This window comes from Plasmodium knowlesi, assembly GCF_000006355.2.
Source record: "Plasmodium knowlesi strain H genome assembly, chromosome: 14".
Classification (NCBI taxonomy): domain Eukaryota; phylum Apicomplexa; class Aconoidasida; order Haemosporida; family Plasmodiidae; genus Plasmodium; species Plasmodium knowlesi.
Genome location: NC_011915.2, coordinates 1,488,663 through 1,512,699, shown reverse-complemented (window position 1 = coordinate 1,512,699; position 24,037 = coordinate 1,488,663). Strand labels below are relative to the sequence as shown.

Sequence of the window (24,037 nt, the reverse complement as noted above, 5' to 3'; positions counted from 1 at the left end):
GGAAAATAAAATTAACCAAAATTGTAAAAAAAATAGCTAGCTAAAAAATACACAAAAAAAAAAAACTCCCAAGGGATACAAAAAAAAAGGTTCAAATATTTGCCCCATATTCCAAAGGAGCTACAAAATAGGTTATCATAAATAATGTTAATTTGCGCATTCGGAGGGGCATACACTGAGAACAGGAATCGTTCATCCTTTGGAAAGACTAACTACTGCGCTTCGGACCTCATCTCTGTTTTTCCGATTTGCCAATTTCTTCCATTAAGGACTGTCTCTGCTGTTCAGACAAATTTTCAAACTCCTTTTTGGAAATAATATTTTTGTTGCCCTTGTCCGAGATGTGCAGCATGTTGAAAAAAGGAGGCCCATCCTGTTCCAAGCTTCTGTACAAACCACAGTTAATAATTTTTACGTTATACATGGGATTTCCTAACTTAGTTCCCACATTTTCAATCATCCGAATTATATCCATCCCTTTCAAAACAGTGCCAATAACTACATTGTGCTTGTGTAATATGGGCATTGGGGAAAAGGTTATAATAAACTGAGAGGAGTTACTATGAGGGCCTTCATTAAACAACGCCACGTCACCATCTTGTACAAATTCCATGTCGAAATTTTCATCAGGGAATTTCTTTCCATAAATACTTAGGCCTTCCTTATCGTTTAACACATTCCCTCCTACTAGCCCAATTCCTGGGTAAATTTTATGAATGAAGGTGTTTCTGTATCCAATATATTTGTCTTTAACTTTGTACCCCTCTGCAAGTTGAATAAAATTTTCAACTGATAGGGGTACTTGGTCAGAGTACAACCCTATCAAGACTCTTCCTACATATTTATTTTCTATAGCTATGTCAAAAAACACGTAATCTTTTATCGATTTGTTATAGTACACCTGTTTTTCTCTTGCCTTTCTTCTTTCATTGTAATTCCAGAGGGGTGGAAAGAGAACTGAAAAACCGATTGCGAATTTCCACGACGTGTTCAGATTATCCCACCACTGGAAACACCTCTTCCCTATTATTTTCGTTGCCGTGAAGCCTTTTTTAAGCATGTTCGAAGGGCAGAAATTGGAACAAGCTGGGGAGGGCCTACTTCTAACGCATGTCCCGTTTCAACTACTTTTATTGCGATGTGCGGTGGACGCTGAGAGGGATGGGGAAATGTCAACTTGAATGACGGCCTAAACACACAAGGGGAAATCGTGTATAATTCTATTTATAACATTCACCCTGTGGAAGGTTCTAAACCTTTTCTTCATCTGTTCTTTGACCTTGCGTGTATGAAGTGCTTACAATTCGAGTCGCACTTTTTGTTCGTCGTTAAAGTTGGGGTATCGCAAGTTTAGCATTACTTCACGTACGTTAATTGTGAAGCATTCTTTTTTTTTTTTTTTTTTTTTTTTTTTTTTGTTCTTTTGGCGAGCAAATACGTGGCTTAGGCGCTTTACATAGAGAATAACAAGTGGCATGAAGGGGAAAAAAATAAAACAATAGCAATAGGTAACTGCAGTAGCAGTAACCGTTGCGGTGGCGGAATTGTGCGGGGAAAAAATTGTAGCTCTAAGAACGAATTGGATAACACTGTTGAATCAAAAATTTAACAAAACTGTGAACGACATGTGGAAATGTCGACGGGTTAAAATTTCATAATTTATGACATGATCAAATTGGTGGATGGAATCTCACACGAAAAAAAAAAAAAAATAAAATAAAATAAAAAATAATGAAAGAAAGAAAGAAAGGGGAGAACAGAAGCGAACAACACAAGGAGTGAAGTGTAAAATTCAACTGTTTCCAGTTTGCTACCCTCAATTTGCACAAACCCACGAAGGCAGCGACATAACACGAAGCTCCTTAGGGGACCATAAGACTGGTGCACACAATAGTGGGCCAAACATCGCATACCCCATCGGTGGGATAAATCCTAAAGTGCCATACTAGCAGGACTAACATAAAAAAAGGTTTACAGGGTGTCCCCGCCTATGCTACTTGAATTTCCGGATGCATCTTTTTCCATGTACCTTCAGTCTGTAGACGCATGTGTAAGGAGCGCCATAGTTTTCGGTGAACTCAAAAATTATTCTGTAAATGGGGGGGGGAGGAAAAAAAATTGTAAAAATGGAAAATAATGTCAGTGTGCACCCAGCTGGTTACAGCACCAATCGAATGTGGCGCGTTGAAGCGTCAGCATATGCGTTAGGGAGTTAATTTCTTTTTCGGAAATGGGGGAATTCTGCATGTACGCTTTGGGGTTATCTGTTCGTTTTTTTTTTCCCCCCTCTGGCTCTTTTGCCGAATTCCATATTCCCCCTTTGCCACTGCTCCGCCATACCGCTTCATCGGGAAACAGTGCTTCGTTGGGTAGGTGGAAATTCGTTTCTTTCGGTCGAAGTAGAAATCGCCGAGGTGCAGGAGGCCAGGGTTCTTGTTGCCTTTGAGCCACTTGTCTAGAATTTCCTTAGGTTGCAAATTCCCATAAACGGAATGGAGGCAGGAGTAGAGGGAGCTGTTTTTAAAGTCATCGTAGTTAATATCCTGTGATTCAAAATGCTCAGGCCAGTTTGAATCCACAACCCCGTAAACTGAAAAATACTTGGGAGTAGCATTAGAGTTGTTACTAATATTTTCGTGCACGTGTTGTATGGAAATGGATGAGACATCAATAGTGGCTGGTAAGTGAATTGTTATTTTTCCTTTACTTCCATTGAAGGAGAAACAATCACCTGGGAAATTTGAAGGCTTTAAAATGATAGACGGATCTTTCCCCATCGGTTTGATCATTCCATATATTTCTTCCGATGGTAAGTAGGAAGCAATTTGATTTAGAAACTTCTCGATGAAGTCATTTCGATTCAGAGGCGAACTTGTCATTTTGTAAACGATTCTGGCTCCTAAAGATTCTAAAGCCCAATCGATTTCGTTATAATCTAAGATGAATTCATTGTACAGTTCGTCTACTTTTTTTTGTAGCATATCTAAGATGTCATAATTGACTTTGGCACTTTTAACTGGATACTCATTGTCCATTTTTATTTGCTTCTGATCTACCATGGTATGCAGGGATTTATTCAAATCATCTTTTATAATTTTCGTTTGTGCCTTTATTTGACTACTAATAGTTTTTAACAACTCGGATTGCATTTTTTCTTGCTTCAGTGTTATGGTTTTATATTTCTCTTCATTATATATTACTTTCGATTCGGTGATTTCGTTTATGATATCCTTTTTGTACATTTCTAGATAGTATTTAATTTTGCTTTCTACATTTTTTAATATTTTATGTTCAAATGAAGGCAAGACGTCATCCAAAAAGTTCGTCGATTTTTTTGCACTCTCTTTTAGTAGATTTAGTTCTTTCTGTATATCCTGTATGAGGTCTACATGTTCTTCGTTCCACGTGGCTATGCGTTGCTCGATTTGTCTTTCGCGCGCCTCTGCTTGGTCATTTTCATGCATCAACCCTCCCTGTGCTGGATTATCCAACTGCAAGGGGTCATGCGAATTCGATGCATGGAAGGCGAGCTTAGACTCAATCCACTTTATTTTCTTTTGTAGCTCGCTGATGGTGTTGAGCAAGCCCCTTTTCTCATTCTCCACTCGATCAGACACGTCTTTCTTAATATCCATTTGACTTTTGTTCATTTTTTTTTCCACATCATTAAGGAGGGAATTCTTTTTATGAATATCCTTCTTAATAGTGTCGACCGTTTTAACGTAATCCTTAAGTTTGTTTTGAAAAGACTGGTAATTTTCTTGCAATATTTTTTTAAAATTTTCTACCTCTTTCTTAGAATGAATTTTAAAGTAGTCAATATCTTTTGTATTAAGGAGCAGTTTTTTTTCCAACTCTTTTAATTTATTTTCCATGTTAGCATTTAATTCGTATAATGCATGGTTCTCCTTTTTGTTAATCAATATGGTGTTCATATTTTCATTCATATTTTGGTTCATACTAGTTTTGAATTCTTCCAGCAGTTGATACAGTCGTAAAAACTCACTCCGATTGTTCTCTTCATTTCCCAATTTTATGTAATTCATAAATTTATTTATATCATCATAATTATTTTTCGTTGTGTGTAAATTGAAATTATTTTTTTCTCCTGTTTTATTGTTAAACAGGGTCATCACTCCTGAAATGCAGGTAATCAGCACAGACAGAATAATCATCAAAATGGCTATGTAGGTTATTCCTTTTTTATCATTTATGATATCATTTATTAGGACATTTAAATAATGTGTTACTATATCAATGATTGATTTATTTTTTGAACTTTCTAACTTTAAGTCGTATTCTGGGTCGTCGTTGTTTTCTATTTCATTCCACATGGCTGCTCTGCTCGTTAGGAAATTCGAGCTATGCGCTTTATCCTTCCTCTTAGAAGCACTAATGGAATATGCGTTATTATCTGCGTTTCCATTGGGTTCACTTTCGTCCAGCCGTATATCACTGATGGTAAATAACTTGACAATCGACTTTCTCATTTTGCTTAATTGAGATTCCCTTTTTCTGTACGGGTTTACCTTCCCGTAGTTCATATTTTTCTTCTGGAAGTCTTCATAACTGTGTAGCACATGTATTAGCGTGTTCCTCTCGTCATTGTCGATTGTGCTGTTGTTATCATCTGAGCGATCTGTGGCCGGCAGGCCGACTTCCGAGATTTCGCTCTCCACTAAGCCTTTGTGGCTCGGCGGGTTCAATCCATGCAGGGTGTTTTGGGCGTTTCCGTTATTTGCGCTATTACCGCTGTTTGCTACACTGGAGGCATTTTGGGCAATGTGGTTATTTTTGGAGAGTTTACTCCCTCTGCCACCCCTCCCCCTGGGGTTCCCGCTTGTGTTGCTCGCCCCTGCGGACATGATGTTGCCTCTGCTTTCCTTCTCCCACTACCTGTGCGTATATGCTGATTTGACGATGGGTCTGCGAACACACAAGTATACATAGCCAGAGGGCCACAAGTGGATGGCCCAATTTGTGTTTGCATCTATATTCAACATAAAAATTGGTATCCCATTTGGTTAAAATATGCCCTCATATGGTTCGATATCCTGTTGGTATGTGCACAAAATGGGGGAGGTACATTTTCTCAAAAGAAAAAAAAAAAAAAAAAAAAAAAATTGCAAAAGAGATGTATTTCGTTAAATAACTTTTTCACGGATGATTTATAGATTTTTTTTTTTTTTTTTTTTTTTTTTTTTTCTCCAATGATTGGTCATTACCTTGAATGAGAAAAAGTTTGAATCCTTTAGGTTTTCGTTTCTTTTTTTCTTACGTGATGGCGATCTTTTGGAGAATGCCCAATTCCTGGTATGCTCTCGAAAGGGCTGCTTCGTGTAGACCGTTCTTATGACAAAAGGTAGAAATAGCTTTTAGAAAAAAGTTTCTTCTTTTAGGAAATTACACGATGTTATGTCCTACGATGTATCATCTTCATTTTGTTAACCTTTTGTAGATACCCCAAATGTCCACCAGCATGTTTGTCGTCCGAAGAAGTGCCATTTTTTTTTTTTTCTTTTACCTTACACACAGGGGAATTTTTTTTTTTTTTTTTTAAGAAATCGTTATGAAGCATAAATGTGAATTCCCTGTAGTTTAAAAAAAAAAAAAAAAAAAAAATGCACTTGCAGGGGGGTACATGCGCATATATTCAATAACTTATATATATATATATATATATATATATTTTTTCGCCCTACATATTCGTATGAATATGGAATTTTTCCCATGCATCATCACTCCTATGGACGTAAAAAGTTCAGTTTCTTCTTTTTTCCTACTTTTACTTTTCCATAATTTTTTCTTACTGATAATTCTGTCAGAGGTTAGACAGCGTAAGTGTTCTTTCCCAAGAAATTTCCATCTATTGCGTAGTTATCACGTGAAGATTTATGTATAAATAGGGGGAGCATAGTTTAGGCGTGAAAATGAAAAGGAATGGCACAACGACTGGTACAGATAACTGTGTAGGCGACTAAATGGATAAACAGCTGCGACTTCTAAAACGGGGAAGCAACAAAATTTGCAGGAATTCACAAAACCGTTATAACCCCTTTCTTGGGGATGATAAAACGAAATGGAATACATACAACATTTTTCGAATTCGCAAAAAAAAAAAAAAAAATTGCTTTCGCGTTGTGAGTACATCTACATGCAGGTGCTTCCCCCTTCGAGGTTCTTCACCTGACATGGGATCTTATTAGGGGTAGTTCATTTTGAGAATATTTTGCTTTTTTGTTTTTTTGATTTTTTGTTTCCTTTTCCACCCCCCCTTTTTAAAGTACCTCTTTTAGGGGTTCATAATGTATAATCCGTTATGTGCATAACCGGTGTGTACAACTGATCCGTTTTTCGTCGTTATTCCTTCTTCACCTCTGTGTTTAAATAATTCAGGAGAGAATCATTTGTTGGCTGAAATGACTTGGCTCCCTTTTTCCAGTTAATTGGACACACATCACCAGTCTTATCTACATGAATAATCGAATCTATTGTCCTTAAAACTTCATCCACACTTCTTCCAAGAGGTAAATCATTAACAGTTTGATGTCTAACCTTACCTTGTAAGTCGATTATAAATAACCCTCTCAATGCGAAAGAATTCTCGTACAGCACATTATACATTTTTGATATTTCTTTATTTAGATCTGACACTAGTGTAAAGTTGACATTGCCTATTCCTCCTTTTTCAATGGGCATATTTTTCCATGCCAAATGGCTGTATACGGAATCTACTGATATTCCTAACAGTTCCACATTTTTCTCTTCAAAAGATTTTACATGCTTATTAAATTCTATTATTTCCGTTGGGCATACGAAGGTGTAATTTAAGGGGTAAAACAGCAGGCAGCAATACTTCTTCCCAATGTACGAGGATAACTGCACATTTATAATTTCGTTATTTTTGTTCAACCCCTGGGCCGTAAAATCATGTGCTTGCTTCGTCACCAGGGAGAAGCTTCTTCTAGCCGTTTGGAACACGTTCTTTCCCAATTTGTGTAAAATTCTCATTTTTTATTACTCTATGATAAAAATAGTGGGGGTAGGGGCAAGGGTTAAAAAAAAAAAAAAAGAAAATTCCCACAGAGTGGTATAGGCAAAAGGAGAATCGACTCACTCAAGTGATGTTATAATTTGGTTACAAACGTTTGTACATGTAAATATGTATGTGTTCCTGTATAACTTCCTAATGGATAAGGGGAAGATATTTTCCTTTTGATCTCTTAATTTAATTCCACTAAATACTAGTTCACACAGTTTTATTGCGTGTAAAAAAAATGTACTTCACCTCGTAGGGTCAAAAAAATAACAAAAATAAAATTTAAAAATGGAACACTGGTTAAGCTGCGCCATATAAACCTTCTCCCATAGGTGCATATGGGGCATAAATACACCGCTTCCGACGTATGTAATGAAAACTCAAAATGAGTTAATCCACTCGGGTGCAAAATTAACTGCGCTGTAAAAAAAAATGCATGCAGGAGTGAATAGTGAGATGCTTATTTTATATGTCCCTCTCTTTCTTCATCTGTTTTTACCCCCTTCTTTTTCCACACCTGTTAAGTGATTATAAGAAGATATAGGTTCTTCTGAGAGGCAGTTTCGTTGGTGTCCTTAATACGGTTTATGAGGTATTCAAAAAAAGTTGGGTGGAAATCTCGGAAAGTAAAAAAGAGGGGATTCCTCCCCCACCACTTCACACTGCTAAGGACGGAACAACGAACACACACACACGGAATCTGTAAAACCGACCATTCATTTTTAAACAACGTGGACATAACACTTATGAAGGGGCTTACTTTCCTTTCCTTCCCTTTTTTTTCCCTTTAATTTTATCTTTTTTTTTAAGTACAAATATTCGTTAAAACAAAGTCATGGGAGAAGAAGCTTCCCTTTTTACTTTTGCAAATCTAAACATTTTATGATTTACAGATAAGTCAAAATAACATATGTGACAAGTAGTAATAAATAAAAAAAATGAATCACACACATAAGAAGCGAAATGAACAAAAACAAAAAAAAAAAAAAGTGATGAATGGGAAAGGGGGGGATAGAAAAAGAAAAAAAAAAAAAAAAAAAAAAAAGGACGAAGTGTTGTGTATGAACCAAATAAAGATCCTTTTTTTTTTTTTTTTTTTTTTCCCACTTTGTTCACTTAAAATTTGGCATTTTCGTTTTAATTATTCTCTCCATTTTTAAATTTAGACGAGAAAAAAAAAAAAAAAAGAAGAAGAAGGAAAATATAACAAGGACAAAAAAAAAAAAATAAAATAAAATAAGAAAAAATAGTATGTCTTTCAAACTTCATCATCAAATTCGGTAACATTTTCAATTTTGTAGGCTTCGCTCTGTTGCCTGAAAACTTCATTACCAAACCCGGCCTATGTGCGTTCAAAAGGGGGCAAAAAAAAAAAAAAAAAAAAAATGAACGCACAGTTAAAATGATGCATGCAAAAATAGTGTAATGGAATAAATGCAACACACAGATGTGCCCATAGAGTCGGGTAATCATTGCGTCATATTCACGTGATCTTACTATTCCTCCTAGAACAGCTCCCAGGGGAAAGCAACAATTTTCCGCCTTCATCAAGGCCAAGCGAATGTGGTGGGAGGATTCATCTTCTACGTCCAGCAAACCAAAAATGAACCCGAATATCGCTCCCATTGTTATTGTAAACGATAGAATCAGGTACACCTGAGAAAGTGACGCATGGGGAAAGTGTGCACCGTTTCATATTAGGACAGTGTATGTGAAGGAGCGCTCTTCACATTTATGAATCTGTTCCCACTCTCGCCGCTTACCTGTGCTACGGACTCAATCAGCGGCCTCGTTATGGAACCCTGGATAAACCCGATGAGGTAGTTTATCAAATCTATTAAGCTGAATGTCAATGCGAAAGAAATGCTAATTCCGAGAATACAATAAATGGGGACTTTGGATAAGGGAGACAGGGAAAACAGCCAGGAACGGTCGAAGAAGAGGCACAGAATTCCTGAAAGAACAATCTGCAAAGGTGAAATATGGCGTGCATGTACAAATACATGATGGTGTCTTTGCATTTTTAATCACCCAACGTACTCATATGTAGATATGTATATCCTCTCCTTTGTGCACGTTCGTAAAAACGGAAAGTCTTGTTTCCGTCGTATCTACGCGAAATTTGCATTCATACCAGTCCCGCCAAGATCATAAGTTGGTTTCTTCTATTTTCTGCTTCATCCGTTACATTGGCGTGCAACCTCCAGAAAATTATTAGTCCAACTACGATAAATAATATACCGAAGTACTGCGGGGTGGGGGTGACAAAATATGGGAATGTCATAACGATGCAGTGGGGGAGTGGGACATTGGATTGGTGTACCAATTAAATAGTGCAACCAAGTCGGTGAGAGGGTTCGGTTGCTCCTCCTCACGCATGTGTAAAATTGTAGGCATCTCTACAACCCATGTGTTGTATGTTGGGGGGTCCATAGAGCCCTCCTCGCAGCGCAAAAAAAAAAAAAAAAAAAAATGAACACATGAATGTGCATGTTAAAAATATATACATAGCGCGCATACAATGCAGTGCGCAACTTTACCATGGAAAAAAACTTCGACAGGGAAACCTCAACTAACGTGCAATTGACTATGAGCGAGCACATAATCCCCAGTATCATCCCCACGACCGCACTTATGCTTCCCTTAACGACCAAATCCTTCGTGCAGTTAATTCTAAATCCAGAGAACTTATCGAAATCTTTGATTTCCATATCCATTGTTTCTGCTCCAGTGATATGATGGCCAAAGGGTTGACGGCACAGGATGGTATACTACGCCTTCGACAAACAGATACGCACGTATGCATAAGATTACATAAGCATGTACATATGTATATATGTATGTACATATATATGTATATATCTACGTATGTACAGCACGTATGGCGCATATACAATGCTTATACTTCCGCAGCCACAGTACTACAAAAAAAATTGAAGATGCGCTACACTTTCGAAGGGTAATTTTTCTGTTCTCGCTTCTTTCTCCCTTGGGTGTTTTTTTATGCTGTACTTAACCGGAAAAGATGTGCAGAAACGACCCTCGACACTTGGCATATATCACGGGGGGGAATTGCAGGCATGTGGTATACTATGCTATACCACTACCTTTGCGCATACACTTGGGGGCAGGTCATTAACCTAATTTATCTCAAGCTACTCCTTTCATGCGTCCTTCAAAGTGCATTTTCACTGGAAAAAAATAAAAAAAAAAAAAAAAAAAACAAGAAAAATAAATGAGTCCTCCACTGTTCTTTAAAAATACAGCTTAAAAAAAAAAAAAAAAAAAAAAAAAAAAATGAAATTTCGCTAATTTCGTCCTTCACATATATATACACCCAAAAGTAAAAAAGAAAAAAAAAAAAAACATTTTGCTTATTCCGCAAAGACGGGTAAATGCTACGTTATGCATACAGAAATGTAAAATCAAAACGTACGTATCATTATATGTTCACTTGTTCGCACATCGCATATGTGGCATTCCTGCAAATGCGTTGGTATACGATTTGTCCACGATGATAATATGCACTCTGATCACATATTGGTCCAAGGATATATATATATTTTTTTTTTTGTCAATTCAGAAAATATGCACAGAATGCTGTGTTGTTTTGTTTTCCGAGCCGTCTTCACCTTTTCGTAGCCCCTCTTTTAACCGTTCCTTTTTTTTTTTTTTTCCTCAGTGGATAAGACCCCCAATGGTTAATTTTAAATCCAAAAAATTGCGAACGTCGTTTAGATAAAAAAAAACCTCAGTTGTTTTGCAATTCTTATGAACGGAAAAAAAAAAAAAAAAAAAAAAAGGAAAAAAAAAGAAAAAGGAAAAAGGAAAAAAAAGAAAAAAGGAAAAAAAATGGCATAAGAAACACACGTAATTTCTAACACTCTGTTGTGTAGGGTACCACTTTTGCAATCGGATAAAGGTGAAATATAAATGAAGAAATGCACGGTCGATTTTTATATGTGTATACGCGTAAGTGTGTAGAACTGTATGCTACATATATATGTACACCGTGCTGTTGCAGATGCGCAAGTGATGCAGAACGGTAGATCGGCCTCTTCAATCACACGTCACGCGTTCCAAGCTCTGTCTTAAATGCAGACCTTTTATTCCCCCATTTTTCAGAATTCGTAGGGTGAGTTGCTTCTCCGCATAATTTTTTGCAGGGGTAAATTTTCGAAGCTTTTTATTTTCTTCTCTTGAATGATCCCCGTTCTACATAAATGGAAATTGAGTTAATCCACATAATAAGTAGGTAACGTGTGGTGTCTAAGTGTAGCTTCTTGTGAGGAGGAGTGTTGCATGCAGATAGACACACAGGTGTGTGTCCGCTATCTGCATTTACAAATGTTAAAAGTGAGGATAAATTCCCGTTGATGTGCGAATTTTACAATTTGGGAAAATTGCTCTTCATCCACTTTGTTAAGCGTTTTTGTTTTGCTTCATTTGGGGAATATATACTTACCATTTTTCAAGCCCTCCACGTGGTGCTATTCCTCAAAAAGGTACTCTTTAAACTCTTCCAACTCCTTAAACGGGTACGTCATGGAATAAATTAAGATGCTTTTTATTTTCTCCGTGTTGTAGTACGGTGTTTTGTGCGTTATGTAAATGGTCCAATCGCTTATGTCAATGTTCATCTACGAGGATGGAAATAAAAATTTTCGCAAAGGGATTAGCTCCATTTTTTAGATCAAAATGTTGCAGCCAAAACACGCATAAGCTAAGAACATATTAAAGGGAGTCTTGCACACTTGGGCATATTGCCACCCCTTTTTCAATGCGCCATGAGATAAGTGTTCTACCTGGTCAGGCGCGGCAGATTTAGCCCTCGATCGAATTTGGTGGAAGTTGGTCTGGCGAGGAAATGTGCGAAAAAGAAGAAAGGAATGGGAAAAAAAATGTGAAAAGAAAAATCAATAAAAACAAGTAAAATTATATGCATTGATATATGCACAAAAAGGCTATCTAAAATAAGCAGAAAGGTAAGCATTTTACACCTACCGGTTTTATGTCTTTAAAGCCCTGCGATAAAATTTGCAAGTTATTAATATCTTTTAATCTTCTATAGGCAAATATCGAATTGATAAATAGCATGGCCGCCAAAACATAAATACCACAGCGAATCCTCATTTTTGCTTTATTCTGTCAAAGTGGCACATAAGAGAATTTTTCTATCGATTTGTTTTTTCCACTTTTTTTAGCTTCTTGTTTTTTTTTTAATGTAGGCGTTTCCGTTGCTCTGAAATTTGGTGACTTGCGATGTAGAGGAAAGTATGCAGAATAAAAATGAAAAAAAAAAAAAAAAAAAAAAAAAAGTAGTTATAAAATAACATGTCTTATAAATTTCATAAAATTGTTTCATTTCATTTTTTTCCTATTTCACAAATTTCCAATTCTTCTTTTTATAATACGGGGTCCAAATTTTACAAACTGGTGATGCATTGGGATGAGAGGTCATTGTGTATGTACAACATTGTAGGGAAAAATGGCTCAGGTGTGCATAGGAGTATATACACATGAATACACACCCCGACGTGGATAATCTGGATGTCATTTCAACGAACTGGATGTCACGTTAGATCAAATTGGGAATGCTCAATTGGTGAGAAAATGCGCCATGTATTTTTTCCCCTCCTCTATATGATCGTTGGGGGGGGTACATGGATAAGAAGAGGCCCAGGTGTACACACACATATTTCCATACAGATTACAATTTTAAAAATATTTCGAGCTCTTTTGTATAATGTCACGGAGGTTTAGGCACTTTCCATTGTTCCATAAAAGTAGCAGTTACTAAGTTCTGCTCGGGGCAGAAAGGCGTATGCCCGTGAACGCATAAACTGGGTTATGTGCCTACAGGCAAATGAACACACGCATATGGGAAAATAAAAAATGGTTAAACAAAATTAAACAAATAGTAGACAAGGAAAATTATAAAAATGGTGGGAAAAAAAAATAAAAATAAATATATTTCGCGCAGAAAGTTATTTGGTAAAAATTTACACAAAAATAATAAGTCATCATGAAATGACCAAAAGGGAAGTCCCCGTTCAAAAAAAGAAACTTCCAGAGGACCTTCTTGTCAATGTATTTGTAGAGTATAAAAAATGTTCATCGGGAAAGTTGAAAAAGGGTTTCCAAAAAAAGTACAAAGAAATGTTTGCATTTTTTTCATGAACGTTTTGCCATAAAAATGTCAAAAAAAAAAGAAAAAAGAAAAAAAAAAAAAAAAAAAAAGAAAAAAAGAAGCAACGTATCTCAATCTGGCCAATGGCAAGCTATCAGCCCCCATCAAAAGGGAGGCAAGTAGTCCGAGTCATCGACAACTATCCTGTACAAGAAGGAATTATAATTGGTGTAATTTTGTATGTTGTTGATCAAAATTTGTCCGTACATCCTATTACACGCCAAGAGATAATTCTCACTCTTTAACCAAGTAGAAAGAACAATGTATCTGCTTAAATTGTTGATATTATTTTTCCTTTTAATTATTTTTGTATATAAATAACCAGGCTGCTTCTGATAAAACCTGCATAAGTCCTTAAGTTTTTCTTCAAATACGTTTCCATGTTTTTCATTGACTTCAAGAAATGTCAAGTATGCATATTTGTTTTGCTTAAAAATTGGGAAAAATTCATACACGGTATCCATGTCCGGGTTTGCAAAACTGTAGGAGAAGGCTCCCCCAATGACGAAGCACACCAGCCGGTTATATGTACGTATTCGAAATGCGTTGTCAAATATTTTGCCTATCATATTTTGATTACTGCATGTTTGTGTGTCTAGGGGAGGTTCCTTGCGGGGCGCATGGAGTCGACGCTTAGTTGACCCTTTCCGAGCTTTCCGCGCTTTCTGCGTTATCTGGTTTATTCGATTTGTCTGCTTTATTTTTATTGGTCAGAATTTCACCACTCCGTGTTACTCCCTTTTAGCTTTTTTCCCATTAAAACATTATGTAGCCAACTATGGCCTCGTCCCCTAAGACAGTATGATGATCTATTGGCTTTCCCCTTTCAGCGTCGCTGCTTCCTCATTTGGTAGTTCTCCTCCTTTTGCTCCTTCTTTGTAACACATGCCGTGCTATAATTATAAGAATCTCACAGCGTGGATACGCCGACCAACGCAAGATTTCACCCTTGATGCTTGTGTGCGTTTATGAATGCACCTACAGGGTATGTAACCTACACAAATGTGCAGTTAACCCGTTCCAATGAACTGTTTGCATATGAAGGGGGAATAAAAAAGGAAATGACTTGTTATATGAAATCAGAAGTAGATTTAAAGGTTCACATCTTAATGCTGTGAGAAAAAAAAAATGCACAAAAATGGAGTAAGTCAAATATGCGAACAACATGAAAAAAAAAAAAAAAAACGTCATATATGGTTAATTCTTATGGCGCATTTTGGCTTACAAGTTTATATGAATCTGAGCTTATAAATGTTGTAAAAAAAATTGTAAAAGGTAAAAAAGTGTAAATGGTATCAATCTCAAAAAAGGAGAGAGAAAAAAAAAAAAGAAAAAAAAAAAAAAAACGACCCTTTCAAATTGGGCAACATGCATATCGTAGCATATGCCTCATTTTTTTTTTTTTTTTTTTTTTTTTTAATTTTAATTCCCCTGACTGTAGTACGCAAGGAAGAAAATGGTTCCTTAATTTATTTTGCTTTTCTCCTTTTCGAATTAAACCCATACGAATGTTCCGATGAGATTATGCCATTTCTCCATTTTGTTCCATATTGTTGTATAAGCGTGCTGCCGAATTTTTTTTTATTACGCTTTGAAGCACCACTGGATGGAACTGTGAATAGATCCCCCTCCTATTTTGGCACAATTTTGTACGGACCATTTTGGCACTCCAGCTGAACATTGCACTGCATGAAAGCTAAACAAGCGCAACCACATGGACCACCTTTACAGCAGAAAAAGTGTCAACAGAACGTGTTCGATTATACATATGTACGCAACTTGTGAACAACCTTCACAAAATAAATGACGGAGGACGGGGAAAATGATTACAAGTAAGAGGAAAGGAAAAAAAAAAAAGAAAAAAAAAGAGCGAAAGACAAACCTGTCCACGGTTATGTGAACAGATAAAAATTTCTCTTGCCCGATTGGGTATATCTACATAGACGCTTCTACACACGCATGTACTTACAACACGAACGCAACTTGTGTCTGTTCTCACTCATTCGCAGAATTTAGCTTCTTCAGTAGAAACAATACATTCAAAAGGGCTCTATTGAACAAGATAAAAAATAAGTGTATTTATTTTAATTATATCAGAGCGTTCACGACCCAGAGTCAGGAAGAAATGTGAGTTCTCCATCCCTGAGATGCTCGCCTGCGCACGCACATAATTGGGCGAACTTACATAAGCTTGCATACTCTGCGTGAACGCGGCAGTGCAATTTTGTACCACGTAGAACCCCCCTTTAACTAATGGTTAACTTTTTTTTTTCCTTCCCAGTGATGTCACATTCGTAAATCAAGATAATTATGAAAAAACAGTTAAAGCAAAAGTAGGAGATAGCATATTAAAAGTTGCCCATGAAAATAGCATAAACATAGAAGGTACAAGCATGAAGGGAAAACACCATTAGTTAGTTTTATCACTTGGTGATTAATTAGTGGGAATACATATCTTGTATCAATTAATCCGATATGGTGTTTTTACATCCCATTTTTCTCCCTTTTTTTGTGTTAGGAGCGTGTGATGGTTTCTGTGCCTGTTCCACATGCCACGTGATAATTGACGAAAAATATTACAACCTTCTGCCCGAAGCACTAGACAATGAAATTGATATGTTGGAACTGGCTCCATGCATAACTGAAACGTAAGGCAGACGGTGTGTGTGCAGGAATAAGCGCAGTCATTTGCAACACCTCGTTTTGCCTGGCTGAGGGGGTGCGCCCCAAGGATGCCCCCGCGTGTAATCCATCTCGTGCTTACACTGCGACACATTGAGAAACCTTTTCCCCTTTGCAGTTCGAGACTAGGATGCCAGGTGAAACTCAGAAAGGATCTAGACGGAATGAAGATAAAGTTGCCCCCCATGACGAGAAATTTTTATGTAGACGGTTATGTGCCTACGCCGCATTAAATTTTTTTTTTTTTTTTTTTTATTGTTTTAAAAAATAATTAACTCGTTTGTTTTTTGTTAAACTCATTTGTAAAGGAAGCACACATGACTGTGAAGATGTGCATTCATGTATTCACATAAATACACATGCCTCTGTAAACAATTTTTTTCTTTTTTTTTGTGAATCCCTCGCCGTTTAGCCTTCATTTTGCCATTAATGTGAAAAAACACAAAATAAAAAAGACAAACAGAAAAAAAAAAGGAAAAGAAAACTAAACAAATATATCTGCATTGTTTAAAAATATGCAGAATATGCCTGAGTTATACATCATCTCGGGGACTCATTTTTTAGATTCCTTATTTGGCGTGCATCGCATGATAACTTCATCGTAGGTATTTCTTCAAATTGAATTTCCTTCAGTATGATGATAAAATGTTGACATGAAAATAAGTGAGGTGGAAAAGGGAAAATTAAAGTGACAATCGGTTAAGCAGGAAAAAGGTGTGTATTTTAAATTGTGTATACACAGCCATGTTGCGCATGTGTAGAAGTGTGACAATATTATATTTGCGCTTTTTCTCTTTTTTTTTTTTTTCGTATTTAGCCCTGACCTCTTCTCCTCCGAAAAGCGCTTCTGTTGTTCTTCAAGCTGGTGGTGCATAAAAAGCGGAAGTCGCCATATGCCCATGTGTAGGTATATGTGCATGAGCAAATATGCCGATATATTATGTACACGCAAGCAAAAATGCCTATACGCGCTTAACCCTCAATGATTACGTCACTTATTCTTGAGAGAGCCATATCTATCTGTTCTTCGTTCGTCAGTTCCCTATTTTCCGAGTCTTCTATCCGTCGCGGGGATTTATTCTGAAGGGAAACGTATCAATCATTGAGTGGAGAATTTGTGTACCAAAGGAAATCACGTAACTCAGTTTCAGAAGCAACAACATTAAGAAATAGGAATGATTTATTCCACAAATATGTTGTAGTGGTTTTGCACTCATCTTAGCCATTGTTATGGGACATTTTTTTTTTTTTTTTTTTTTTTTTTTTTTTTTTTTTTTTTTCCTTACTAGTATGGACTTTTCGAAGTCGTCTGCACGTGTTCATAAAAAGAGGGGTAAAGTTACATGAAGGATGAGCGATTATTTCTTCCATTCATTTGGAGTGTCACAATGCAACGATGTAAGGATGCTATGTTTTTTGCACAAAAGGAATAACTAAAAGGATCCAGTCATATAGGACAATTAAAATAAATTATAACCATCGTCCATCCTGCTAATGATGATGTATGGAACGGGTTCACCAAAGTTGCTTTCATTTTCATATTCCTCGTCCGGATATAAGTATGACAAATCCTCTTGATCTTTACTATTAGGAAATTTTATTTCAAGATTTAGCGATTTATCATGCTCTTGTTCTGTAAAAGCGGTGGAGCGGGAAAGTGGTGATGTGTGGAAGCGTAGACGCATGATCATTCCGTTTTAGTGATCTATGCAGATATGTTTACTTAGGACTGCACCTCGAGGAGTAGCCCTCTTTGGAGGAGCACATTTTGTGTAGAAAGACCAACCTGACTGATGTGCATTTTTCTCATCCCGCACATCGTACAAAATGCTTTCCAGCTCCGCCAAGATAAATTTAGAATTGTCATAAATATTTGATAATTTATCGTAAGAACAGAAGACGGTGGAACAGTTATGAAGGCCACTTCCGCCGTAGACGCCTGTCGTAAAACATTTTATGTTTGACAGGAGGAACGAAATGGCTATTACACACGCGGGGATTATTCTGCTCATTTTTACATCAACACGGGATGTGATCGAAATATACAGTTTGTTTACAACAAGGTGGGTACATAAATGGGCATGCACTTACACACATAAATATGGCCTCCTTATGGGGAGAGACAATTTTACGATGGGGGGAAAAAGTGAGAGGTGATAACAAAACGGTGAAAATTAAATCAGGAGTGTAAGTGCCAACATAGAGTTAACAAAAAGCGAGGGAGGAAACTGAAGATAAGTCGACTGGTAATATCAGGGACGACAGAGAGGAGATTTCCATCTGTTCAAATTTAACCATCTACACAAACATGAGTTATATGCACTTTTTACGCGCAGATTGAGTCTTTCTCAAAAGTTCGTAAATGGAAGACACTAACTCTCATCATGGTAGTGGTACACACATGAAGCACCTCAACGAAATGATTAAATGGGTGTATGTACACTCCTCAATAGGGGAAGGGGGGGAGGAAATGCCGCCTATTTGAATTTATGCCTTTTTTTTAACCATGAAACATTGTCCTGGAGAAGTGGTGTAACATCGCCATATTTAACCTGAAATGGGGGACTGTAACATGGTATTATTATTTTATTTATTATTATTATTATTATTATTATTATTTTTTTTTTTTTTTTTTTTTTCATGCTTCATCAGACTTCAAAAAGGAACAGTAAGTTTTTGGCCCAACCAGTAAGAAATATTTTTAGGGGGCAAACATTAGGCTTATGCGTTTTTCCTTCTTTTTACAAATTGTGAGATTTCGAGATGCCCGGTCTGCAACATTGCTTCCTGAAATCATGGACGGGGGAAATGGAAAAAAAGGGGGAAAAAGAAGAAAAAAAGAAAGAAAAAGACCCCTTCCCCTCAAATACTCCTGATGTGCTACTTACTCCTTTTAAGAAGGAATGATTATTCCTCATTTTGCAAGCCAGTTTAAAATTGTAAGGTATACAAGTGCATGCATTTTGAATTTTTTTTTTTTTTTTTTTTTTTTTCCTTTCCAAGGGGGAATAACTTCCGTTTTTCGACCATTTTGGAAACGCGGAATGCACTTTTTTTCCAACCTGCCTAATTTACTCTTTTGGCCTTTTTTAAGCTGCGTCACAGAAAAAAAAAAAAATAAATAAGTTTCACCACGAACAAGTAATTTTTTCCGAACTTATAATTTATACATAAAGTGTTTTACTAAAATATGAACGCGTAACGACATTTTATATACACGTGTTTATGTATTCCAGTTTTATGAGGCCATAATTTTTTTTTTTTTTCAACTTCTGCGAAATACGCATATTTATTTTTTTCTCTTTTTTGGTGTAATATTCGTGTGCTTGTTAAGATCGTTTAGTTAGGAGTCTTCCACGGGGGTGGGTTTACTTTCCTGCTTTGCATGATCAGCACAGTTCGTGTAGAGTTGGCGTAGGTGAAGCGCGTCTCGCAACTAGCATAACGATCTCCCTTTTGAGATTTTTGTCACCATCAGCTACCCACCATATTTGTCCCCTTCCAAATCAATAATGGAAACGAAGCCAACCCCACCAAAGCAAAATGTAGCCATACAGAAGAATATCTTAGACGTAAAACTATACAAGGATAGCCAGAATAATGAGAGAAAAATCAAGCACAACAAAAATTCACTTATTTTGAGTAAACAATTTTATGGAATAATTGGAGGAATTACAGTTGGAATTTTAGGAATCCAAGGTACTTACGGTTTTTTATTCTTTTCCTTATTTACTGTAATAGGAACATTAATGACTTTTTCTCATATCAGAAATGACTTTAAATCATATTTTATGAAACCATCTGACATTTTCTGCCGAGACTTTTTTAGTGGATTAATAGTAAGTCTAAATGGGAATACACCCTCTGTGTGTGGAATCCATCAATACCGTTTATTTAGGATTATTTCATTTGGGTGTATATCTATATATCCGTGTAAACTTATGTTATTCTCCTTCTCATACTTGCACTACCTCTCATGTGTGCAAATATTTATTCCCTCTTTTTAGTCTTTTATTTTATTCTGGACCTTATCCTACGATCTAATATACATTTTTTAAAAAAAGTCTTTTTTTTTTTTTGAACCCCCCATACATTGATGAGCCCAAGTTGTGAAGAAATAAAATTATAGCTCGATCGTGTCTCCCATACCCGTTTTCCTACTGCCTGTATGGTCGGAGCACCCAAATCATGTTTCTCTGCTTCACCCTCTGCACACCGTCAGAAGTATGGACTTGGACCTAAACCTACATGAGAAATACTTCCTAAATACCATAAAAGAAAAATTAGCAAAAAACACTCCTGACACCAGCGTATCTAGTAAATATGAATCCATTTTTATCAGTGGCATTTTTTGGGTCCTAAGCGGGCTCACAATAGTAAGGAAGAACAGGAAGAGCCTCGATGAGGTGCTCGACAGGAAAGTAATAGATACCCTCTACTCCCTAGTAATGGAATGTTTGGAGAAAAAAAAAATTAAAAAAAAATACATTTACAAGTTAAAAAAGGAAAAGTACTTTTTATCAAATGAGGACATTGATCAAATAATTGGTGAGTCACAAAGTGGTCCTAGCGGTTTGTACGCGGTGACTTGTTCCAGGGGGGAAGACAGAGGATTACCAACCCGGTGCAAAAATGTTCCCACGGGTCATAAAAAGATGTGTGACGAAAAGGCAATTTTAACGGAAGAAAGGAATGCGGAATTTATAGCTAGCCCAGAATGTTCAAACCGAGTGGAAGGGGAAGAGTCTAACAAAATGGTGAAGATGACAAGTGTGGGCAAAAGGAAAAAAAAGAGATTTCACTTATGTGGATTCAGTCCATGCAAGAAAAGCAACCTATATGAGGCGAATGTAATATCCACCTTAAGCGCCATACAAGTATTGTTTCTGTTGAATAAAATAAGTGAAGAAGATATAAGCACTAAAATGATTCTGGAGATGTACAATTTTGTATACTTCCTTTTTGATGAAAAGAAAGGTTTCTACCACTTCTCACTGAACAATGCAAAGTTTCAATTCGATGGCGATATTCGTTTCATGTTCTGTGCCTTGTCAGTTTTACATTTTTTATCCCTCTTATTGAAAAAAAGGAATGTTCATATTAGTTTGTATAACAATGATGAGAGATGTGCCCACTGGATATTAACCTGTTTGAACTTGGATGGAGGTTTTTCGAATGTCCCAGGGTCAGAGTCACATGCAGGCACGACCTTCTGTGCGATAAATTCATTAAAGTTGTTGAGGCTCAGGGGCGGTGAAAACTACTTGTCAAATAATGGCCTCTTACGGGGAAAACTAATTAGGTATAAACAATATGCGAGCGGCTAATGCGATTGTGCGGAGGACCAAGTTTGAGGAGGTCTGAGGGGAGAGCAAACTTCTCGTTCCCACATTCATACTGAGAGATATGCACATCTGCATGTGCCCATTTAATTCTATGCACAGCTGCTTACATTTGTATACATACCCTCCTCCCTCAGATGGCTCTGCGATAGATATGACAACTTTGGCATTAATGGACGAATCGGAAAGGATCACGATGTCTGTTACGCGTGGTGGGTTTTGGGAAGTTTAGTTGCCCTGAAAACAAATTTAACTGAACTTTTTAATGTAAAAATTTTAATTACTTTCATTCTGATGTGTCAAGATAAAGAGAAGGGAGGTTTTTCAAGAACGGCAATTAAAAACAATGTAAGTGGAAATAAGCCCTTTAATTTTTATGATAGGGAAAATTTATCCCACCAAGAAGCGGACCTCTTTCATACCTTCTTCGCCCTATGTGCTATCTCACTCATATATCACAATTTTTGCCATTATAAAAAGAAGAACAGAAAAAGGTTTCAGCTGTTTGGTGGAGATGTAATTCCACAACAGTTAGAGTCCACTCTCGCCCAGATGGTCAACGTGCATGTGTCCTTTGCGATGCCCCTTCGTATGACATACAGTGCTCCCTTTCCCGTAGCCGATTGCGTGTGTGATAGGTGAAGCAGAAAAAAAAAAAAAAAAAAAAAAAAAAAAAAAAAAAAAACGTTAACTTTTGTTCATTACGTGGAGCTGCAAACTTGTGTGTGCCTTTCCGATTGGCACAGCGTGCCCCACAACTTTTTGTTCACATGATATTTGCAAATTTGTGATTCGATGATGTCGCTTCGGATCCGCGTCAAGCAGGTCGAACAATTGCTTAAAAAAAAGGGTCGCATTTTTCATGATTGGGAATCCCCAAGTTAGGATTCACAAGGTTCGTACAAAAAAAGATGGGAAAACAATTTGTGCACTTTGACATGTACATATATGTTTTGTGTGTACGTTGATTCACGTTTTAACGCATAATTTTCTGTTTTTCCCTCCTTCAATAACTGTTCATCCGCAAGTCTCTACCACTAAGTCGACCTGAGCAAAACATGCCATATATTTTTGGTGGAAGGTAGAAAAAAAGTTTATCATTTATAAGAGGAGGGGGTAAAGAACAGAAATGTTAAAACTGACGTAGGGAATGGGATTCATAAATGTATGCTCTACTTCACATGCCCTAAGCGACAGCTTGAAAAACACTTCCTTCTTCTAATTTAAGACGACACGTAAGGTACAATAACGAGCAAAATGTATTCCACTGAACGGAACTGACCAAGTAACAACCCCCTTCCAACGTCAGGGTGTGCCACTTAATTTCGTTAACCATCCCGTTGGTAAAATTTTCCCATTCATTCGTTACTAAGCTTACTTAACCAATTTTGCTCTCCACCCCCCGAATTGATTAATTATGACATATATAAGGCATCCCGCGGCGGAAAAAATGGTTAAATTGGTAATGACCAGAAGAAGGTTTCACAATTACTTTGCAAAAGATACGCTAAGACAAATTTTAAAAAATGAACAAATAAATTTTAACGAGCTTCACAACAGAGTGTACGTTGGAAGTTCACCTCTTAACGGGGTTGGTATGTTCTCATTTAACGAAATAAAAAAAAATGAAATCATTGAAATATGCCCGACGATCAAAATGAAAAATGAAGATATCCCAGAAAAGTTGGTTAATTATTTATTCGAAAGCAAAAAAGAAAACATGAACACACAAGTAGTACGAATTGTCACGAAAAGGAGAGACACTATCAATTATAAACTTCTACCCCTGGGCTACGGAATTTTATATAATCATTCAGATTCTCCAAATGCCTTTGTTCATATAGTGTCGTTGAGGGAAGAGAAGGAAAAAAAGCTTGACGATCTTAACAAGGATGAGAAAAATGTCAAAAAAAATTTTTTTTTTTTTTTTTTTTTTTTTTCAAACCTGTGTGTATTTGTAACGGCGAATGAATATCCCCCCATTTGCTCATCCGTCCACACATTACATCATATCAAATAGTATATCCTGTTTTATTTACCTTTTCTACACACCATGTTGTTGTGCCATACCATCCGTCGTGAAATGTACCCATTTTATAACTCCACATCCCCCCCCCCCCCTTTGTTCACCCCACAGGAGACAATAACATCCGACCAAATAATGATTTTTCGCGCACAAAGGGATATCCAAAAGAACGAGGAAGTTTTCATTTCGTATGGGCTCTCGTGGTGGAAGGTAATCTACGGACGAAATGGCTCACTAGTTGAAAAAACTCAAAAAGGATTAAAAAATGACATATTAAAATGAATGAGTTTTTTCACGGGTGCACACCCACGGGCACATGTGTACACACACTCCACTTATATATGTACGCATCCATGTATATGCGGAGCAATGGTAAATCTTCTGTTAAATATGCGAAGATATGCTATTAAGTGTCATACTGTGCCCGTCACTTACATGCGAATTCGTCCTTAAAAGGAGAATTCTCGCAGGAAAAATGGAAAAAAAAAAAAAATACTAAAAAACTTCTCGAAATGTGCACGTGATGTCAAAAATGAAAAATGAAGTATTCCTTCCTTTGGTCCTGCACAAAGGGGTGGTACTTCCTACCGTACATTCACGCATTACACGTGGAGGCGCTTTTTACGACAAAACGGAAATGAAAAAAAGGCACCGAATTTGTAACATCAAAAAGGGTATCAATCATTCACACCAAAAAATGCGCTTTTTTTTTTTTTTTTTTTTTTTTTTTTTATACCACATTTTTGTGCTCCATTTTC

General features: G+C 36.7%; 11 protein-coding genes across 11 annotated transcripts; 4 read left to right on the top strand and 7 right to left on the bottom strand.

The window, feature by feature from the left end:
• Window positions 1–229: 229 nt before the first annotated feature.
• On the bottom strand, window positions 230–1,060 carry PKNH_1434700 (peptidyl-prolyl cis-trans isomerase, putative; the record flags this gene model as incomplete). The annotated part of the gene is made up of 1 exon (XM_002262192.1): window positions 230–1,060. The coding sequence occupies one exon, from the start codon at window positions 1,058–1,060 to the stop codon at window positions 230–232; it is 831 nt and encodes a 276-aa protein (XP_002262228.1).
• Window positions 1,061–1,993: 933 nt separating this feature from the next.
• PKNH_1434600 (SUN domain-containing protein, putative) lies at window positions 1,994–4,865 on the bottom strand (the record flags this gene model as incomplete). The annotated part of the gene is made up of 2 exons (XM_002262191.1): window positions 1,994–2,090; window positions 2,341–4,865. The coding sequence occupies 2 exons, from the start codon at window positions 4,863–4,865 to the stop codon at window positions 1,994–1,996; spliced, it is 2,622 nt and encodes an 873-aa protein (XP_002262227.1).
• A 1,495-nt stretch (window positions 4,866–6,360) lies between these two features.
• On the bottom strand, window positions 6,361–7,011 carry PKNH_1434500 (thioredoxin peroxidase 2, putative; the record flags this gene model as incomplete). Its single annotated transcript, XM_002262190.1, has 1 exon — window positions 6,361–7,011. One exon carries the CDS (start codon window positions 7,009–7,011, stop codon window positions 6,361–6,363), a length of 651 nt encoding a protein of 216 aa, XP_002262226.1.
• A 1,286-nt stretch (window positions 7,012–8,297) lies between these two features.
• On the bottom strand, window positions 8,298–9,756 carry PKNH_1434400 (uncharacterized protein; the record flags this gene model as incomplete). The annotated part of the gene is made up of 5 exons (XM_002262189.1): window positions 8,298–8,381; window positions 8,537–8,695; window positions 8,803–9,006; window positions 9,174–9,287; window positions 9,580–9,756. 5 exons carry the CDS (start codon window positions 9,754–9,756, stop codon window positions 8,298–8,300), a joined length of 738 nt encoding a protein of 245 aa, XP_002262225.1.
• Window positions 9,757–11,529: 1,773 nt separating this feature from the next.
• On the bottom strand, window positions 11,530–12,172 carry PKNH_1434300 (conserved Plasmodium protein, unknown function; the record flags this gene model as incomplete). Its single annotated transcript, XM_039113657.1, has 3 exons — window positions 11,530–11,679; window positions 11,845–11,895; window positions 12,044–12,172. 3 exons carry the CDS (start codon window positions 12,170–12,172, stop codon window positions 11,530–11,532), a joined length of 330 nt encoding a protein of 109 aa, XP_038970028.1.
• A 1,161-nt stretch (window positions 12,173–13,333) lies between these two features.
• On the bottom strand, window positions 13,334–13,798 carry PKNH_1434200 (uncharacterized protein; the record flags this gene model as incomplete). The annotated part of the gene is made up of 1 exon (XM_002262187.1): window positions 13,334–13,798. The coding sequence occupies one exon, from the start codon at window positions 13,796–13,798 to the stop codon at window positions 13,334–13,336; it is 465 nt and encodes a 154-aa protein (XP_002262223.1).
• Window positions 13,799–15,051: 1,253 nt separating this feature from the next.
• PKNH_1434100 (adrenodoxin-type ferredoxin, putative) lies at window positions 15,052–16,144 on the top strand (the record flags this gene model as incomplete). The annotated part of the gene is made up of 5 exons (XM_039113656.1): window positions 15,052–15,061; window positions 15,239–15,356; window positions 15,511–15,614; window positions 15,748–15,877; window positions 16,030–16,144. The coding sequence occupies 5 exons, from the start codon at window positions 15,052–15,054 to the stop codon at window positions 16,142–16,144; spliced, it is 477 nt and encodes a 158-aa protein (XP_038970027.1).
• A 363-nt stretch (window positions 16,145–16,507) lies between these two features.
• PKNH_1434000 (conserved Plasmodium protein, unknown function) lies at window positions 16,508–17,923 on the bottom strand (the record flags this gene model as incomplete). Its single annotated transcript, XM_002262185.1, has 6 exons — window positions 16,508–16,538; window positions 16,736–16,773; window positions 16,902–16,991; window positions 17,198–17,220; window positions 17,389–17,544; window positions 17,698–17,923. The coding sequence occupies 6 exons, from the start codon at window positions 17,921–17,923 to the stop codon at window positions 16,508–16,510; spliced, it is 564 nt and encodes a 187-aa protein (XP_002262221.1).
• Window positions 17,924–19,423: 1,500 nt separating this feature from the next.
• PKNH_1433900 (ER membrane protein complex subunit 6, putative) lies at window positions 19,424–19,969 on the top strand (the record flags this gene model as incomplete). The annotated part of the gene is made up of 2 exons (XM_039113655.1): window positions 19,424–19,750; window positions 19,919–19,969. 2 exons carry the CDS (start codon window positions 19,424–19,426, stop codon window positions 19,967–19,969), a joined length of 378 nt encoding a protein of 125 aa, XP_038970026.1.
• Window positions 19,970–20,137: 168 nt separating this feature from the next.
• PKNH_1433800 (geranylgeranyl transferase type-2 subunit beta, putative) lies at window positions 20,138–21,895 on the top strand (the record flags this gene model as incomplete). Its single annotated transcript, XM_002262184.2, has 2 exons — window positions 20,138–21,213; window positions 21,391–21,895. 2 exons carry the CDS (start codon window positions 20,138–20,140, stop codon window positions 21,893–21,895), a joined length of 1,581 nt encoding a protein of 526 aa, XP_002262220.2.
• A 775-nt stretch (window positions 21,896–22,670) lies between these two features.
• PKNH_1433700 (histone-lysine N-methyltransferase, putative) lies at window positions 22,671–23,561 on the top strand (the record flags this gene model as incomplete). Its single annotated transcript, XM_002262183.1, has 2 exons — window positions 22,671–23,156; window positions 23,391–23,561. 2 exons carry the CDS (start codon window positions 22,671–22,673, stop codon window positions 23,559–23,561), a joined length of 657 nt encoding a protein of 218 aa, XP_002262219.1.
• Between the last annotated feature and the right edge of the window lie 476 nt (window positions 23,562–24,037).